The following is an 18,416-nucleotide window of genomic DNA, read 5'->3' on the forward strand; positions in this document are numbered from 1 at the left end:
AGACAAAAATAATCAGAAAGAAAAAAATCAAGACAAGTATAAAGCAAATAAATGATCTGAGAGAGATGGAAAGCTTGTAACAAAATGTGAATGAATGAAATATTCTTACAAGGCAAAAGGAAACCCAGGACCTCCAAATAAAACTGCTCAGCCTGAAAGAGAGAAGAACACAACTAAGAATTTGGAGAGCAACACAATAATCAGAAAAGCAAAAAAAAAAAAGCAAAATCAAGACAAGTATAAAACAAAATACAGCAAATGATCTGTGAGAGATTGACAAACTTGTAACAACATGTGAATGAAATATTCTTACAAGGCAAAAAAGGAAACCCAGGACACTATACCTCCAAATAAAAACTGCTCAGTCTGAAAGAGAGAAGCACAACTCCTAAGAATTTGGAGAGCCACACCGCAGGGACTCATTCACTGAAAATGTAAAAGGAGACAAAATAATCAGAAAAGCAAAAAAGCATAAAAGTATAAAAAAAAAAATACAGCAAATGATCTGAGAGAGATGGAAAACTTGTAACAAAATGTGAATGAAATATCCTTACGATGCAAAGGAAACCCAGGACACTATACCTCCAAATAAAAACTGCTCAGTCTGGAAGAGAGAAGCACACAACTCCTCTAAGATATTTGGAGAGCAACCTATCCGCACGAAAAAACTAACTAGCTATAGTACTTCAGCTTTTGAAATTCCCTAAATAAAAATCAGATATGGCAAAAGCCCAGCTGGCTCTGAGTCTCCCTCTGCCTCTGCCTGTCCTCTCAGTCACACCTCTGCCCACCTCTATCTCTGTCTGTCCCATTCCCTCTCTGTTATAATGGGAGAGAAAAGGGGGTCCACTCATTCAGAGGAGAGGAGTCGGACCCTTTTCAGTGTCTCTGCGCAGAGGGAGCGGCGACATCTGGTGGTAGATCATTGGAACTACATGTTAAAAAAAATACACTTCATTTGTCCCAATATCAAGATTAAAAAAAAAAGTTACACGTTTATTTATAGCTTCACTGTAAACAATTGCTGTTAATTTATAGCAGGATTTCAACAGTATTAACCTGTTATTGCTAATAAAAGTGCTTTACTGTTAATATAAAAGAAAACCTGTTAAATTACGCTTTAATGCATTCTTAAAAAACAGCACTTATACAGATACTGCTGATCGACTGTCTAAAGTATCATCAGTAACTGTTTCATGCAGTATTTTTTTAATTCTGAGGCTTGTACATTGTACATGATTGTAAAATCAGTGAATTAGCTTTATTGTTCTTCACTCACATGTTGTTATGGTTTGCATTCTGTGCTTGTAGCCAGCTACAGACACACATTTTGGGAAAAGTGTCAACAAAGTCTATTATATCCTTTTTCCTAACAAGTGCCTTTAATTGTATTCAGTGTGACTATTCCTATGTCTGTAACCTGCTAAGTCTATTCATCTAGGCAAAAAATAATGTTTATTAAAATGTATGTAAAAAATACAACCTAAATAGTGCATTAAAACAAATCAGTAGGATAATGTAAAAGAAAAGTGAAAAGCAGCTATATAATGTATCTTTAAACAGTAAATTAACTGTAAAATACTGTGAAATTATATAGGAGGTCATAGGAAATAGTCCATAGTGCAGGGAAATCACAGGATATATGAGTTCATGTTCAAGAGACTCCTTGTGAGATAATGGAGGAGAGATCAGGTCCAATATAATTCAGATAGGGCTGCCAAATATTGTGGAACTGATCTTCTTTGGCATGTAGAATATTTGTGAGATATTCCAAAGGGACCATCTCAAATATGACTTTTCGCCAGCCTTGAACAGAGGGTTTCTTATCACTAATCCACTGTAGTAATATATTTTTTCTAGCAGCAAACGTAAGAATGTTATATAACCTTTTGTTGGCTGCAGTAGTTATATTTGTACTTGGGATTCCTAAAATCAAAGACATTGGATTCATTTTTAAATCCTTATCAAATATCTTTTCCATTTCACATAATATTTCAGACCAGTACTTCTGTAATTTATGACACAACTAAAGGCAATGGGTTGGAACTACATGTTAAAAAAAAAAAAATACACTTCATTTGTGCCAATTTCAAGATAAAAAAAAATAGTAACACGTTTATTTATAGCTTCATTAATTGGCCTTAAATACATGACATCTGCCTCACAAATTCATTTTATTTCTGTTTGTCATGTTGCGGTAATTTAATACACATTTCTGCACAATTTGCATGTGGAAGTAAATTTGTTGCACAACAAATTGTTATGTTGCAACATAACACACAAATGAGGCAAACAGCCCATCTGAACAAGGCGAGAGAGAGAGAGTCATTAAGTCATTGTTATTTTCCAAATCATTTGGGCTCAAATAACACAATTTAATTATATATATATAGTTTAATTTTACTGTATACATCTCCCAGGATAAGTATCCCATCAGCCTTTTTTTAATATATATATATATATATATATACATATATATATATATGTATATATATATATATACATAAGACTAGTTTAAAACTTTCATGTAAACTTTAATTTAAAAGGTAGAACACTTAGAAATCATTTTAATAAAAATACATGGCAGTGGATGGCAACGAAAGCCGTTCTGAGCACTTTGTCCTGTGAAAATACTAGGGCTGACCCAAATGCTTCGAAGCTTTGAAGCTTTGACCATTGCCATGGTAATCAACCTCCAAATCAGTATTCAAATCCTTTTTCTTTTTTTTTAAGTATACAATAATAAGGTATAAATCCCCAAATAGCCCATGAAATAAGGAATAATCCCACAACATTATTCATTATTCATATTAAACATGAATTATTATTAGTTATTCTCAGATGGATATCACTGTTTGTTTTGTGTAGAGGTGAGTGTGTGTACAGTAGCGCGGCAGCGGCCCTGAAACAGAGGAGATGGAGACAGACAGACAGAAGAACATGTAAGCCTGCTGCGCTGCTCCGCAAAGCTTTGAATACCTTCGAATATTTCTCACCGAAGCTTCGAAGCCCAAAAAATGGTATTCGGGACAACCCTAGAAAATACAAAGACTCACTTTGCATTTACTTTACATTTACTGATTTGCCAGTTGTTGCCATCAGTGGTGATAAACATCAGAGACAAATGTGAGGTGATTTGACTTTGGAACAGATTCCTGAATATGCCTAAACAGCAGCTCACTATAAAGATCTTTAACTGGTCCATTTTGCATATAGATACCCCTAGATAAGGGAGGTGAAATCTTTAGTTTGTATGATTACTTTACTTTTTGTTTTTCAAAACAGGTTAGTTACATTAATGCTGCGCAGCACAAATTGTTCTTTATGTGTGAGGAAAGATGGTCGGTTGATGTTTGGTACAAACCTAAATTATGGACATATTGTTATTAACAATAACTACGTTGTAGCCCAGTGGTTCCCAACCTATTTTCCTTGAAGAAAATTATCCAGCAAGTAATCGCTCCCTAAGGGGGGCCCGGATCCCAGGTTGGGAACCACTGGTGTAGAGACTTATATGAAACATAATGTAGCCTAACTACAAGTCAAAGATCTCTGTGTGCACAGTTAGGTTCAGGAACATTACCATAGAAACAGGTCTCTGTATTTACTTGTTGTTGTTCTAAACAAGCTCATGTGTCATATAAAAGACTCCTCCTACTGTACCGCATTAGTAGATTGGCTTACAGTATGAAAACCACCTCAGCCTAAAAACTCATTCAGTTCCTGTTTTGCAGCACATGCTCTCTGACTCTCTAGTCAGGAGGGTCTATTTTTGAAAAGCACCAACACAGGAGGATGTGGTCTTTGTATTTCTACCCTCCGCTGCTGCTGTGGTTCAGCTGTGATCTAATCTGGGATGATCTAGGACACTGATAACTGCAGTAGATAGGTAAGACTTATGTCTCTTACTCCTTCATTTTTAATCTTTTTTTATGCTCTAACATGTTTACAGTATGTATCTGTATCATTATGTCCCATGCATGTCTAAGGTTGAACAGATGAGCCATTTCTTATTTGTTTTACCATGTCATATACTCACTCTCACGAGTAGGAACAAGCCTCTATTGCACAACTTCCATCAGATCTAACTGCAAAGTGTTGTTCAAGCTCTGCAGATTTCCTGTTCCCCTTCGTTTCAAAGCTGCTGAAGCATTATCAGTGCATGCAGAATTATACAGCTTAAAGTTTGTTTTTGCAAAGTATTTAATAGATTATTTAGTCTCACTATTTCATGTTTTTCTTTATTGAAAGATAAAGTGATAAATATATTGAAGCTGTCTTTATCTTGTAGAGGGCAGCTGTATAGGCTACATCTGGCAGTGTCATCTCTTATTCCCCTATCTTATCTCTTATCTTTGCGCATTAAAGCAACATTAAATAATCTTTATGTTTAAAGAGGCCACAGCAGAGCTCAGTGTTTTTTGCAGTCAAGTTTGCATAGCAGGGCTGAACAATATACCCTGACAACACAATGGAGTTAACACCTGCTTCCTCAGTGGACAATTGATTGAATTGGCTTGGTTGCAGCAGCTGGATATGCAGGTAGTTCAGAGCACAGAGCTGCTGCACATAATGCTTGTCTTCATGGTTTACTGTATGGTGTATGTGCATGTAGTCATTTCATGCTTTGTTGTTCAGGAGCTTAAAGTTATTTTACTGTTAGACTGGTGCAACTATTTTGGCTGAATATCATCACTTTATAGCCTGTCATGAGATAAACCCTGACATTTCTATACTAAAGGTAACATTAATCTACTACAGTGATTCCCAGCCGGGGGCAAGTTACTTCTGCAGTTTTTTTATGATTGAAAAAACATCTCCTAGCTGAACAACTCTCTGTGCCTGCTGATATTTAGCTAACATCAAATCATATAAGGTTTAATGGGGCGCCTGGTTAGCTCTGTTGATAGAGCGGGCGCCCATATATGGCAAAGACTCAGTCCTAGCCGCGGTGGCCCAGGTTCGAATCTGGCCTGTGGCCCTTTACGCATGTCATCTCTCTCTCTCTCCCCCCTTTCCAAGACTCTATCCACTGTCCTGTCAATAAAATGCTAAAAAATGCCCCCAAAAAATTACTTAAAAAAAAAAATAATAATAAAATAAAAGGTTTAATGTTGGATAAATACAAAATCCTGTTAATATTTTTGGTAAAAGAAGTTGTTGCTTGTTCTGTTTTTGTGTGTTTTTGTATTTTGACATAATATGCTATATGGTCCAACCACTAATGAATCATATTTACCACTATACTCTTTGAATAGTATTAACTTGAACCTAGGTCCTGTGTTGTGTGTTGGGTTGTGTCTTGAATATTGTTGTGTTTTGTTGCTGTCGCTTTTGATGTTGTGGTCATTGTTGGTAAAGATTGTAATGTGATTGTGTACTGAAATGTAGCATAACAGTTCAAAGTGATTTAAGTGGACTCCAGGAAGAATAGCTGGGCTTCAGCCACAGCTAATGGAGATCCCAATAAAAGATAAAGATAAAGATAAAGGAAATAAATCCACATATTAACTCAGCTGGAACTGCTGAACACCACATATTGCAACTGAGAGTATGTGGAAACTATAACGTTAGCAAGTAAGCAGAGAATACCAACGTTAAGCATTAGAGAAGAGGAATAGTAAGCTAGCTAAACACAATGAATAAGTTAGATAAAGTGTTGAATTGAAAACTGTAACTGTATTGAAACAGTTGAAATAGTTTACGTTAGCTTACAGTAATGGATAAAAAGTTGAAACAGTTACATTAGCTTGCTAAGTTAGCTAAATAGAAATGTGCAGTTAAAATAGTTAGCGTTAGCTTAAAGTAATAAACAGTTGACATAATTAGCTTAAAGTAATGGATAAACAGCTAATAGCTACCTTAAAGGTCCCATATCATGCTCATTTTTAGGTTCTTACTTGTATTTTGGGTTTCTACTAGAACATGTTTACATACTTTAATGTTTAAAAAAAACTTTATTTTCCTCATACTGTCGGCTTGAATATACCTGTATTTACCCTCTGTCTCAAACGCTCCGTTTTAGTACATTTCAATTGAATTGTAACATAATTGTGCTGCTAGGAAACAGCTTGGGTCCATGTTTACTTCCTGTCAGCTGATGTCATTCACATACACTGCAACAGGAAATAAACTGGGACCCATTTAGAATGTTTACGTTTAAAACTTTGAAATGGTCTAAATATTGTAGATTTGTGACATCACAAATGGACAGAAATCCTGACGGCTTGTTTCAAAAGCTCAGTTTCTGAATACGGGCTCTGTGTATTTCTCTGTGGATTAGACGTTTCGATACTTTTACAGTATTTATATAGAACTTAAACCTGCTTTATAATATAAAAGCCATGAAAATGTCACTTTTTACAATATGGGACCTTTAAAGTGATGAATAAACAGTTGGATTCGTTACCTTAAAATTACTGATAAACAGCTAATAGCTAGCTTAAAGTAATGGATAAACAGTTGAATTAGTTACCTTAAAGTAATGGATAAATGGTTGAAACGTAGCTGCTACAGCTAACAAATAAGTTGCAAGTGCAAACTTGACCAACCAACCAACCAAACACTGACAGTTAAATTGTAAGTAGAAATATTTAAATCATATAAGTATAAAATATTTTGTAAAATATTGTAACAAAATCTCCTTTTATTGAGTTAATAGTGTTAAATAGCATCCAGTTATCCACTTTTAAATCAATTGAAATGAACACATTTGGAACATGACTGAGTGTGTTAATGAAGGGTTACCACTGCTCTGTTATTATACTGTGCACACACTCATATATATTTCTACTACTGTAGTAAGTAGTAAGATGCAGTTCGTCCCCCCCTGTCCCATCCAAACATTGCATCAATGCTTCCCGGGAAGCCTTTTTCCTGTTTTGACGGGCACAGGTGACCCCAGTTTTCCAGTCCTGTCACTACACATTATTCAACACTGACCACAGTGACACATCTGGCACAGCTGGGCACATTTGCAGCTTCCGTATCCACATGGACATCCTGGAAGCCAAATATACTACAGGAGGAAAATCTGTTTTCTCATCAAGAGGGATGTCTTATGGCAGTCTTATTTGATTTTCTTCTTTTTAAATTAATCACAGTAGGCATTGAAACATGCCATGCCTTGGAAAAAGGCCTTTAATCACCCCAATGAAATGTTATTGTTTCCAAAAGTGTCCATTTCATAGTGTGGTCAGTGTGGTTTTACTTGTTTGTCATCAAGTGCGTGTGCACCCTAACCACAGGTGCCATGTGATTTGTAGTGAGCAAATTCCAAATATATTTTGTTCATAACTGTTGTACTCGGTCGGGGTTTCTTGCTTTTACATCGTTGAATTATTCTTTCATTTTGACTGACTTTTACAGTCTTTACTATAAAACACTTAGATACTCGTCTTCGCTTGTTAATACGACCAATCAGGATCAAATGGGAAGTTGCCCTTTAGTTAGATTCATTTCCATCCAACTTTGAGTCATGAAATGTGGTGTCAGCAGCTGAATTTAAGAATGAAGTAGAAGTGGCAGAAACTGTGGCTTCTGTTTTCGACCAACTCATCTCCGGTCCGCTCACACAGTCTGTGACTCACTGGTTTCAGTAGGAAGTGACAGGCTGTATTTTCTGCCCTTGACGTGTGTGCGGTGGACATTTGTTTTTTCATCTCTGCTTGTTGTTGTTACTCTGAATTAGGTTTGATTGTCTCTTGAGAGGAACAATAATGATTATAAAGTGTTGGTGACAGCAATAACAGGAAGTTTGGACTACTGAATGGACATAATATATTGGTTTACCGGAACAGAATAATAGGTTGTAATTCTTGTTTTTATTTCGGGACTTCCTTTTGGTTTATTTTCTGTGGATGCTGCGATGCCTATGCAGAAGATGATGCCAAAGATGGAGCAGAGCTCGTGCACGGAGGATCGTATCCAGCATGTCCTCGAGCGTTGCCTCTGTGGCCTGGGTCTCGACACGCCTGACAAACAACTCTGGAACGGTAAGACCCAGTCCCATTCCTGCCTTTAACAGTAACACATTACATAAGCAATGCAGAAAGCATAACATAAATTAGTTCCTCAATTTACACCAGAAATATATGTGGCAATAAGTACAGATGATATGTGAAAACAGATGTTTAAAACAGATTGTATATGTCCTGACATGCTGCTGTTGAACTTCACTGAAATATTAATTGAATGACGGAGGCAATAAGTACATTTTTAACCTGTTTAATCATCAAAAAACGCACCCAGCGAACCACTTGGGAACATAATGTCCTTCTTATAGAGACAAATAGGAATTGAAAGTGGTGACACACAGTATGGAGGAGTATCGTCTTGGTTAATGTAATTTTGAAAGACTTACTGAAATAATTTAGATCTTTGATAACCAGAGAAAGTGGCGTAATCATTTTTTCTTTCACTCTGCGCCTTTCTAGTATTAGTTGTGAACTTGTGTGTCTAAATAGTGTGATTAGAGAGTGTTATCAGAGTGAAACCTAAAAGGAGAAATAAGTTGTGCGTTTCTGTCTGTCTGACCAGCTGGGCTGTGCATAAACCGCTGGTGTTTGGAGGAACTTGTGAAGAGAGATCCCCACAACTTCCTCATCCTTCTACAGAAAATACTGAAGAAAACAAAGGAGGTCAAAAGCTGAAAAACAGACATCCTTTCATCCAAACTGTTCAGGTTAATTTTGAGGAATGACAGCGTGTTTCAATTCATGATTTTTCTATCTTTTACAGGTGCTAGATCAGTGTCGGTATGAGCTGGTGGTGCCCCTCACTCTCCTGTTCTCTTCAACCCTCCTTAAAGTGAGTGTGTGTCATTAATAATCAGGAGAGGAACAAGCACAGACTCTTCCAATTTGTTAGATATAGCAGGTCAGCAGGACATGTCACATAGAAGTGGTGTACATCATCTGAAAGCTGGGAACCTGAAGATTCATTTGAGATGCAACTCAGCACTGTGGGAAGTTGTTCTAGTCATAAATCAGAGGCAAATATAAGTTATGAAAGTGTATAAGGGCTTAGAACATTATGATAGAAGTATTTGATGGCCATCCCCATGCGCTATTATGTCTCATAAGTTGTTTTTGGGTTCATACGATTTGTTACACAGATTTGTCGCCAACTTTAACTTTTTTTTTTACCACTCGAGAATTGATAAAAATGTCAATAATCCCTCCAAAATACCACATTAAGACACCTTGAGGAATACCGTAGAAGAAGCCATGCTGTGATTTGGTATCAAAAACTTTTGACATCTGGGGATTTCTGCAAGTATTACATTTTTCGGCGATTGGATTGCGAGCACTTCTGTTCTGGAAACTGCTCAGAAACCCCCTTATTGTAAATCTACCTAGAAAAGCCATCCACCCTCTGAATGCCCTAGGTCTCTAGTTTGTGGTTGTAAAGTTTAATGAGGCTGTGATTATCCTAGAGGTCACCACAGGTCATTTTGTACAGTGAGGTCAAGTTTCAAAAAATGGTCTCACTACAGTATATGAAATGCTAGTATGGGAGTAACATCATCTAATTTGTGTAATACCAAGACTGTTTAGGGACCCCAGTATGCAGAAATATTTAAATTCACCATTTTAGAATAGGTGAAAATAACACATTTATGCTGCATACTAAAAACTGCATGGTTTTTGCCCCAAACTGCATGTGATTATCAGTTATCAAGTGGGCATGTCTGTAAAGGGGAGACTCGTGGGTACCCATAGAACCCATTTTCATTCACATATCTTGAGGTCAGAGGTCAAGGGACCCCTTGAAAATGGTCATGCCATTTTTTCTTGCCAAAACTTAGCCTAAATTTGGAGCGTTATTTAACCTAAGTTAACATGACATGGTTGGTACCAATGGATTTAGTTTTTTTAGTTTCATATGATACCAGTATCTTCACTCTAGCTTTAAGACTGAGCCCGCTACAGCTTCTTAAAGACAGTAATGTCGGTCGGGATCGGCGATCCCGCGGGTCTCAGAGGGTTAACCTGGTTACTTGTTTCTTCTCAGGCTCCACATGTGGCTGCAGACTGTGACATGCTGCAGGAGGCCTACCTGTTGTTCCATAGTTTCCTGGCCTGGCCTGAGCCCTGCAGCTCAGCCAGTAAACGCCTGCTGAATATCATCCAGAAGGAGCTCAGAGCACCAGGTACTGCAAATGAAATAGGCCCAATGACACCTCACTGTTCTCTTTCAAGTATGGAAAGTATAGTTTTAAACCAGTGATTCCAAGATGTTCTTGTACGTTAACATTTTTTGTACGTATATATTAGTCACATTTATAACATGACTGGTGGTGTTGATGAGGGGGTATTTGAGTTCATCTGACAGGCCTGTGAAGGCCTTCTTCATGTATCAGTGTGACCATGTGGGGGCAGTGTTTACCCACTGATACTAAATTGTGCTTTTGTTTTAGGTATTTCATTTCAAAGACTGGTGAGGTCAGAGCAGGGTATTTCCCCTGAGATTCACTGCTCCAAAACCATGTAAGTTCATAGCTATTAATAGCTATTAAAACAAGCTCAAAATTGCTACTATTTCCATACACCATGAACATCTTTATGGCACTTCAAAAATGACACCCTTATTTTCAGTTAACTCTTAAGATCTTGAGACATTTTTCATAGGACATTCACATCATTGCTCTCCTTGTATATGATGGTGTATGTGTGTGTGTATTTTATTAGCACGGTGCTGTTAGTGAGCCCAGATGAGGACGTCCCTCCAGAGGTCCTGTCTGTCTCGGAGCAGCTGAGCAGCACCAAGCACTCCAGCAGCAGAGAAGTCACCACCGTCCTCATCCTGCACGCCTTTCAGGCCGCTCTGGGCACCGATCACGACATGCAGGGGCTCCACGCCGTCCTGCAGGTGACCAACCAATGGGATTTGGGATGAACAATTCCTCTTTTTTTTTTTTACCTAGTTTCTTCCTAAAACAAACTTCCTAATCATAGATAGTGAAGAAAAAATGGGAAGTGCTGCACTGGGTCAGGAAAAACAGTGTTGGAAATGCTGAAGTAAAAAAACAGGTGCTCTTAAAGGATGGGGCAAGTAGTCAAATACAGATAAAAAAAACAGTGACGATCCAGCTTACTTTAACAGGAAGTCCTTGGTATTGGACGGCAGTCTGGAAAACATCCGAGGCTCTCTTATTGTGAATTAAAAAATCCTTTATTAAACCATGGATAATGCCCACTAACGCGTTTCGACTCAACAAGTCTTTATCAGGGTGTGTAGTTTGGTGAGAACAGGTGTTCAAATTTAAAGGTGACCAGAGTCACATGCTACCCACTTGAAACTATAAAATGACAATGGACATATCAAAATATATGTATAAAGTGTGAAAAGACGCTGCTTAAATCGATACTGTATATGGGGTAACTTCCGATTGTTCCTCCAGACAAAGCAGCCAGAGGAGCTGGAGCAGCTGATGGAGGCAGTGACTGACCGCATGGAGACAGCGGCCTCTACAGCAGATCTCAGTGCTGCTAGACAAGGTCTACGACACAGCATGGAGAGGATCAGAGAGAGCCTCGCTGTTCCTGCTCTAGCTGATGGTTGCCCTGATACTGGTAAGACAGAAAATATAAACATGAACAAAGTGGAGATAGATACATGTGAAGTGAATCTTCTGCTTTTCAAGGTTGTTCTGAGACAGTATAGTGCTTCCTTATTAACCTGACCTCCTTTCTTTAGGGGCTGTTAAAACTTTCACGCTGCCCTTCCCCAAATGTCACACATGCTCCTGGGAAAACGACAACTTTGGTAATTAGTTAACAACTCTCCAAACACAGCTGCATTATTCACCAGAGATCTGTCTTTAAAAACCTCTCAAATCTTCTTTGCATTCACGCAGATGTTCTGAATGGCATTCTCGCAAGCCAGTTCGACCTGGACTCACTTTCAGACTGCTTCCTGAAAACAGAAATGGACGAGGACAATAATAATGACACCAGTGTGGATGAGGATGACGAGGTGGAGGGAAACAAAATGGACCACGAGTTTCAGAACCACCGTATCTCCACTGCATCCTCTTCCTCGAGGGACTCTAACTACTCTCTCTCCTCCAGCTGGTCTGCCTCCATGCTGTCTGGCTCATCAGGCTTTGAAAGTGACTTCAGTGAAGAGACAACACACGAGGACACTGACAGCCAACCAAAGCTTAGAAAGAAACCCAAAAAGAAGTCCAGATCCATCTTAGGCGTGGAACGCTTCTCCTTGCTTTTCAAGAGCCCGAGCATTTGCCGCCGTGTCCACAGTATGGGCTACCGTAGTGACATTATCAAAGACTTCCAGAGAACTGTCTCACAGCTCAAACACCCTCTGCACGCACCCACTGCCGCCCCGGATCCTCTTTCCCCCCGGAAGCACATGTGCGTCCGCAGGAGGCCGATCCTGAGCTGCGACGAAGGCGACGTGGTAGAGGTGCCGACCCTGGTCAAAGTGGTGGTGTTTGGAGGTGACAAAGAAGCCGGCAGGCTGGCCAGGGCGTACAGCGACCTGCAGCAGAAAGAGAGTAAATGTCCCCGACTCACCAAGACGTGCAAACTGCAGTTTTACTTTGTTCCCACCAAAAGGAGAACTATAGGAAGCACAGGAGGAGGACACACACTGGCTGAAGGGCCGACAGGAAGTTCAACCAAAGCTGCTGCCTCTGTGGTGAGAATACCTGTCTCTGTCGCATTTTACCTGTATGTATATATACATATACATACATATATATGTATATATATATATAAAAAACATTAATTACAACAACTTTTGGATTGCAAGATAGTGAAAAATAGGGATGCACCGATCAGACTTTTTCAGTACCGATACCGATACCCGGGCTTTGGGTATCGGACGATGATCCGATACCAGTGTTTAATTAATAAGGTGTATGCCTCACTGTGTGGAAGTGACTGGGATCATTCTTTTATGTGTAGGACAAGTTCAGGCTTGACTTAAATATTGCTGTCTTAACTGTATAAAATAATGTGTAACAAATAAATAAATTGATGTAAATTTACTGAATTATTATTTATTAATAAAATAATAAATCATACACCGGCAACTTGGTAAAAAGATCTTCAAAATTAACAGGAATTACAATTCAATGGTAAACCTTTTTAAAGCAGCAACAAATTGGTCAAAACTAAAATTCCAGTATATAATGTATATAGTATATAAACATAGAACTGAATTTAATAGATCGGCCCCATTGCCACTGATACCCGATCCGGCTATTTGAGTCGGTATCAGCCCAATACCCGATACTGTATCGATGCATCCCTAGTGAAAAATCTCTCTGGCTGGTGAGTCATTAATAAAGTAATTAATAAAGGGTAAGCTATCAAGTCTGCTGTTATAACTGCTCTCAGTATAACAACAGACTTGACAATGCAGGGGTCTTGCATTGATATAAGAGGGCGAAGCAAGACCGCATCGCCCTGTCGGGTTTACATTATCCCGCTTATTACACGGCCACTTACGTAACAAATCAATAATTTGACACAAAAACGGTCCGCCAGAGTCCGATGTCCGAACTGCTCCCATAGCAACGGTCTGTTATACATAGCAACAGTATACGACAAAGAAGTAACAGACCGTAGAACGCCGTGATTGACCAAACAGAATCGAGTATTCAACAAAGTCGTGTAATAAATACTAATGATGGTCACAGGTTTCTCACAACACAACACAAGTTAGGGAGTCCTTTGTAATAATACATGTTAGTAAGTTAATAATAAAGGTTGCTACAAATGTTAATAAGTTGTTAATGAATCCAAATGCTATGCAGCACTTTTCCAGAAGGTCAGAGGTCAGAATAGTTCATTGGAGGAGTCCACATGATGAACTAAAGAGCTAAAAAAAACAAGTGTGTTCTGTTGGAGGAGTATAAACACCTGTTAGATCGATTTTTTACAACCTGGCAACCCAAGAGGTGTTTTAATGAATAGCTTAAAACGTATCTATGAAGAATTTATAATGTAACCAATAATAATAACTCTTAATAAAGTAAAAATTTATTCTATTCTATCCATTTATTTATATAGCACTTTTCACAGACATGAGTCACAAAGTGCTTAAAAGGGCCATTAAGCAACATACAAGAAAGAAATCACATAAGATGAAGTGACCACACGACCCCCGTGAATAAAATACACAATTATATAATAAAGAAAGCCTCATTAGAAAGTGGCAGAGATAGTACTGTCATTTCACAGACCTGCTAACAGGAAACTATAGACCATTTCACAATTGTAAGGTTAAACATTCTAAATGTGGCCCAGTTTATTTCCTGTTTCAGTGTATGTGTGATGTCATGGACCCAAGCTGTTGCCTGGCAATGCAATTCCGTTGAAACGATCTGTAATGACGTGAAATGTTATTTATGTATTTCCTTGATTGAGGAATTAACACCTTTCAATATTTCATTCTGTCAGGAGTGTAATGGCAGCGTGCTGGAGGACAGTACCACTGATATAGCCCAGATGTTGGGCATGATCGACCCCTGGTACGAGAGGAACGTCCTCAGTCTGCTCAGCCTGTCCTCTGACGTCCTTTGTCAGGTAACTTCCATACTGGCACCTTTCTCTGGTCCGTGCATCACATAATAAGTCAAGAGAGTAGCTGACACAACAACGACTTTTGACTCACTTCACCTAAATGACTTCCTCTTAGGGACTGTATGGAAATTATTAGAAGTGGGAGAGGAGTTAGAGAAGGGGAAGGGTTATGTATGTGGGCGAGGATAGAAAAAAAAATATTTGAGAGCAGGAAAGAGTCTACTAACTTTTTCTCTTCCCAGATTCATTCTTACCTTGTGAGGCTTATTGTACATTTTTCTAAGTGGATTCAGGGGTTTGGGGAGGGGGGGATTGCAATGCTCAAGCCGCAATGTGCTTGAAACCACTGCATTTGCTTGGTTCAATCATACTGAAAGAAAATATTAACTATAAGGTATAACACTGTGAAAGGTCTTTTTATATATATATATATCATTTTATAAAATTAAATGTAAGATTTAGCCCCCCTCCCCACCCAAATAATTTTCATACAGTCCCTTAAAGGAGCAGTGTGTAGGATTTAGTGGCATTTAGTGGTGAGGTTGCAGATTGCAACCAAGCAAATACCCCTCTGCTCACCCCTCCCTTTCCAAGCATGTCGGAGAACTACGGTGGCCTTTAGGTCACATAAAAATGTGAAAGGCTCTCTCTAGAGCCAGTGTTTGATTTGTCCGTTCTGGGCTACTGTAGAAACATGGCAGAGCAACATGGTAGACTCCGAGAAGAGGACCTGCTGTTGGTGTTTAGAAGGGTACCAGCAGACGGGGGAAACTCCTGTGAGATGGTTAAGGTTAGGCATTGATCTCGAATAGTCAAGGTTAGGATAGGTCGTCGGACTGCGGGTCTCCCAAGAGTTTTTTCAAGTTTTTGCAGATCTCAGATCAGATTTTGCAATTTGCAGAAAGATATGAAGGGCTCATTCTAAGCTAACTAAAACACAACAATTCTTAGTTTCAGGTGATTATACACTAATGAACACATAGTTATGAATATTATATTCCATTTCTACTAACAGATCCCCCTAAATCCTACACATTGGACGTTTAAAGTGAAACTTGTGACTTATTTACAATGAATTGTTACCAATGCAAAAATACATCTATGTGGCAGAATGACACAAGAAAGTCCTTGACATTATTCTGATGTAGTTGCAGACAAGAGACACAATCATGTGATTCTTTTACACCGAAAACACGTAATATTTCTAATGATAATTAATTATGAAATTAGATGATTAAATGCTGGGTCTGTATACGTCACACCAGGTGTTAGTTTGTTAAAAGCTGTGTTATGATGTAACTGTGTGCACATAAATCCCTCATCACAATCTATATTGTCTGATATGAGTGTTCTCTGTGACGCAGACAGCCTGTAAGGAAGGCGATGAGTCAGTGAGCAGCGGCAGCGTGGAGAGTCTTCCACTGCTGGCTGACTTGGTGCTTTATTACTGTCGACATGCAGACCAGCCTGTTCTGGTGCAGCTCTACCAGGCCGAGGTGAGAGGAGCACAAACACACACACACACACACATGCACAGTCTCTCACCGCAGTAAACACCTGAATCATTTTTTGGTTTCTTCCTCTTCACAGCTGACCCTGGCTGGAGGAGAGAAGAGAAGGGAAGTGTTTATTCACTCTCTTGAGCTCGGACACTCTGCTGGAACCAGAGCCGTTAAGGCCATGGGTGAGTCACACTCACCCATGACACCCAGACAGCCACAACAGCATCTAGACAAACACATATTCTAATGTGTGTCTATTTATAGGTTCTGCAAGCAAAAGGTTCGGCATTGATGAAGAGCGTGAGGCTGTCCCTTTAACACTAAGTGTTGACTACAACAGGGTATTCTTCCTGCTTTGACGTCGACAGATTTCCCGTAACGCAAACCATAACACAGCCGCAGCTATTTTTATATCTGCCTCGTCTACATTACAGGTGGCTGTCAGCGGGAGGAGTCAGTGGACCCACACAGAGATGGTTTGCACGTCAATAAATCTTCACAAAGCCTGCAGGAAACCTGAGCAGCTAGGTGTGTGACAGTGTCAGTCATGTAGCCAGTAAAATTAATGCATTGTGATGTCTAAGCAAATCAAATCTTCTCTGTCCAGATTCAAGAATAGAAAGTCTGCAGCTGACAATGACAGAAGTCCTGAAGAGGCAGGGCTCCAAGTCTAAAAAGGGCTACAACCAGGTGAAGGATTGAAATTAAACACTAAACATAATCTCCTGCACCTCTTGAAACAACCCCCCCTCCTTACACTCCTCTTCCCCTCTGCTCTGGCAGCACATCTCCATATCAGAGGAGAAGGTGGACACGGTGCGGGTGAACGGTGGAGAAGATGGGACAACTTTCGCTGTGTGTCTGGATCAGGATGAGAAGAAGTTCATCCAAAGTGTCACCAGGTACAAAAGCATCATCACTGACTGACTATCGTATCATTTCATCATACCTTGTCGTGAGACAGACCCGTTATGACGGGAAACTGAAGCCGTCTTATCCATCTATGCTCTCGCCAAAGCCACCAGACTCCATTGAAAAAAACAGTCATTTTACCTCGCAGAACACGGGGCATGCTGGTCTACCGCTGCCTCGATCGGTTAGATTGTTTGTGCTATTGTGTGACTTTGGTGAATTAGCGAACTAGCCAAAGTCCTGTCCCCCCATTGCGTCTCTGTACCTTTCATACAGAACAGCAAGAATAATGGTGCAACATTCCCGCCTGGAACAGGCAGTGTGAAAGGGGCTAGTGTTAACCTGGGGGGGAACCGGAGGGTGGGTGCTACGCTTCCGCAATAGCGCCACCAGTCGGAACGGCGCTATCAGCTGTAACCGCCGTATGATAGCAGTGCAGAGCGGCATCCGTGAGCTAGCCAGTAGGGCTCGCTCACATGGCAAAAATGTAAACAAATCAAGGAGAAGCTCGGATTACAACACACACAGAGGGAGAGTGACTTAATATTCTGCTCAGGTAGACATTACTCCTCTATATCTTTACATAGCAAATAGTTGTTAGCTGATATATTCATATTTAAATAAATGTAGTGAAGTAAAAGGTAGAATATTTCCATCTGGAATGTAGTGGAGTAGAGGTATAAAGTAAGATAAAATGCAAATACTTAAGTACAGTATTTGAATGCACTTATCAACTTTCCACCACTGAATTTCTCCTAATGTACCTTCTGTATCTGCAGGTGTGAGGTGTCTCTGTGCTGTAAACCAGGAAGCAGTTCAGACTGGAGGTCCTACAAGCCCTCACCTGGCCAAGTCCAGCCTCTGCACCCGTCCTACTGCTCTCTGCTCTGCCTCCCCATCACCTCTTTCTCTGCCTCATATCCCTGACACACTTTTTTTCTATACTGAACCAATCCACTGATGTTTAAACCAAAGCAACGCGGGCTGCAGAATGTAGATACTGAACAGTAACACAGTACTCATAATTAGGCTGACACACACATTAACCCACATATATTTCAGGTTTGTCCTGTAGCTGATGTGTCACATTGTAATTAGAAGAAGGGGTGTGACTGAATCTGCAGAGCAGGGCTTGTGTCAATTATCTGCTGTCAGTAGCATAAAACTGATTACTTGATTACTACTGAGTACGTTCTGTTGATCCATGACAGAGTTAAACTCCTTTTTTTCTTTTTCTTTTTTAAAAAGTGTTGTAAAATAAGCTATTTATTTTGAAGCAATAGCATTGAAAACATTTTTTTTTCTTTTTTACATTTTTCAGAAAATAGGTTTCATTGTGTTTTTATACGTCACACAATCACAATAAAATCATACCTCAATTGGTCAGTTCTGTCTATTCTTTGTTCTCACAGTTACAGTAAGGCAGTGTGTTTTTTCCTTAACTTCC

General features: G+C 39.4%; 2 protein-coding genes across 2 annotated transcripts in view; one reads left to right on the plus strand and one right to left on the minus strand.

Annotated features, from left to right (window-relative positions):
• Positions 1-809, minus strand: part of ntn1b (netrin 1b) — a 59,228-nt gene extending 58,419 nt beyond the window's left edge. The window contains exons 1-3 of the mRNA XM_037793171.1: positions 555-809; positions 314-426; positions 110-152 (exon numbers count right to left, since the gene is read on the minus strand). The gene's annotated coding sequence lies outside the window, so the exon portion shown is untranslated. The remainder of the gene's footprint in view (positions 1-109; positions 153-313; positions 427-554) is intronic.
• A 2,840-nt stretch (positions 810-3,649) lies between these two features.
• On the plus strand, positions 3,650-18,355 carry LOC119502188 (phosphoinositide 3-kinase regulatory subunit 5-like). The gene is made up of 18 exons (XM_037793014.1): positions 3,650-3,889; positions 7,880-7,994; positions 8,539-8,639; positions 8,740-8,808; positions 10,015-10,153; positions 10,421-10,490; positions 10,692-10,872; positions 11,405-11,576; positions 11,701-11,769; positions 11,861-12,663; positions 14,433-14,558; positions 15,920-16,051; positions 16,146-16,239; positions 16,322-16,398; positions 16,492-16,585; positions 16,665-16,747; positions 16,841-16,959; positions 17,749-18,355. Exons 2-18 carry the CDS (start codon positions 7,883-7,885, stop codon positions 17,894-17,896), a joined length of 2,589 nt encoding a protein of 862 aa, XP_037648942.1. The 5' UTR covers positions 3,650-3,889; positions 7,880-7,882; the 3' UTR covers positions 17,897-18,355.
• The last annotated feature ends 61 nt before the right edge of the window (positions 18,356-18,416 follow it).

This window comes from Sebastes umbrosus, chromosome 14 (genome assembly GCF_015220745.1).
Source record: "Sebastes umbrosus isolate fSebUmb1 chromosome 14, fSebUmb1.pri, whole genome shotgun sequence".
Taxonomy (NCBI): domain Eukaryota; kingdom Metazoa; phylum Chordata; class Actinopteri; order Perciformes; family Sebastidae; genus Sebastes; species Sebastes umbrosus.

Coding starts and splice junctions, on each gene's coding strand:
- LOC119502188 (XM_037793014.1), top strand. CDS start 7,883: ATGATGCCAAAGATGGAGCAGAGCTCGTGCACGGAGGATCGTATCCAG. Junction 14,559..15,919: donor CCTCTGACGTCCTTTGTCAG/GTAACTTCCATA, acceptor TCTGTGACGCAG/ACAGCCTGTAAGGAAGGCGA. Junction 16,960..17,748: donor TTCATCCAAAGTGTCACCAG/GTACAAAAGCAT, acceptor CTGTATCTGCAG/GTGTGAGGTGTCTCTGTGCT.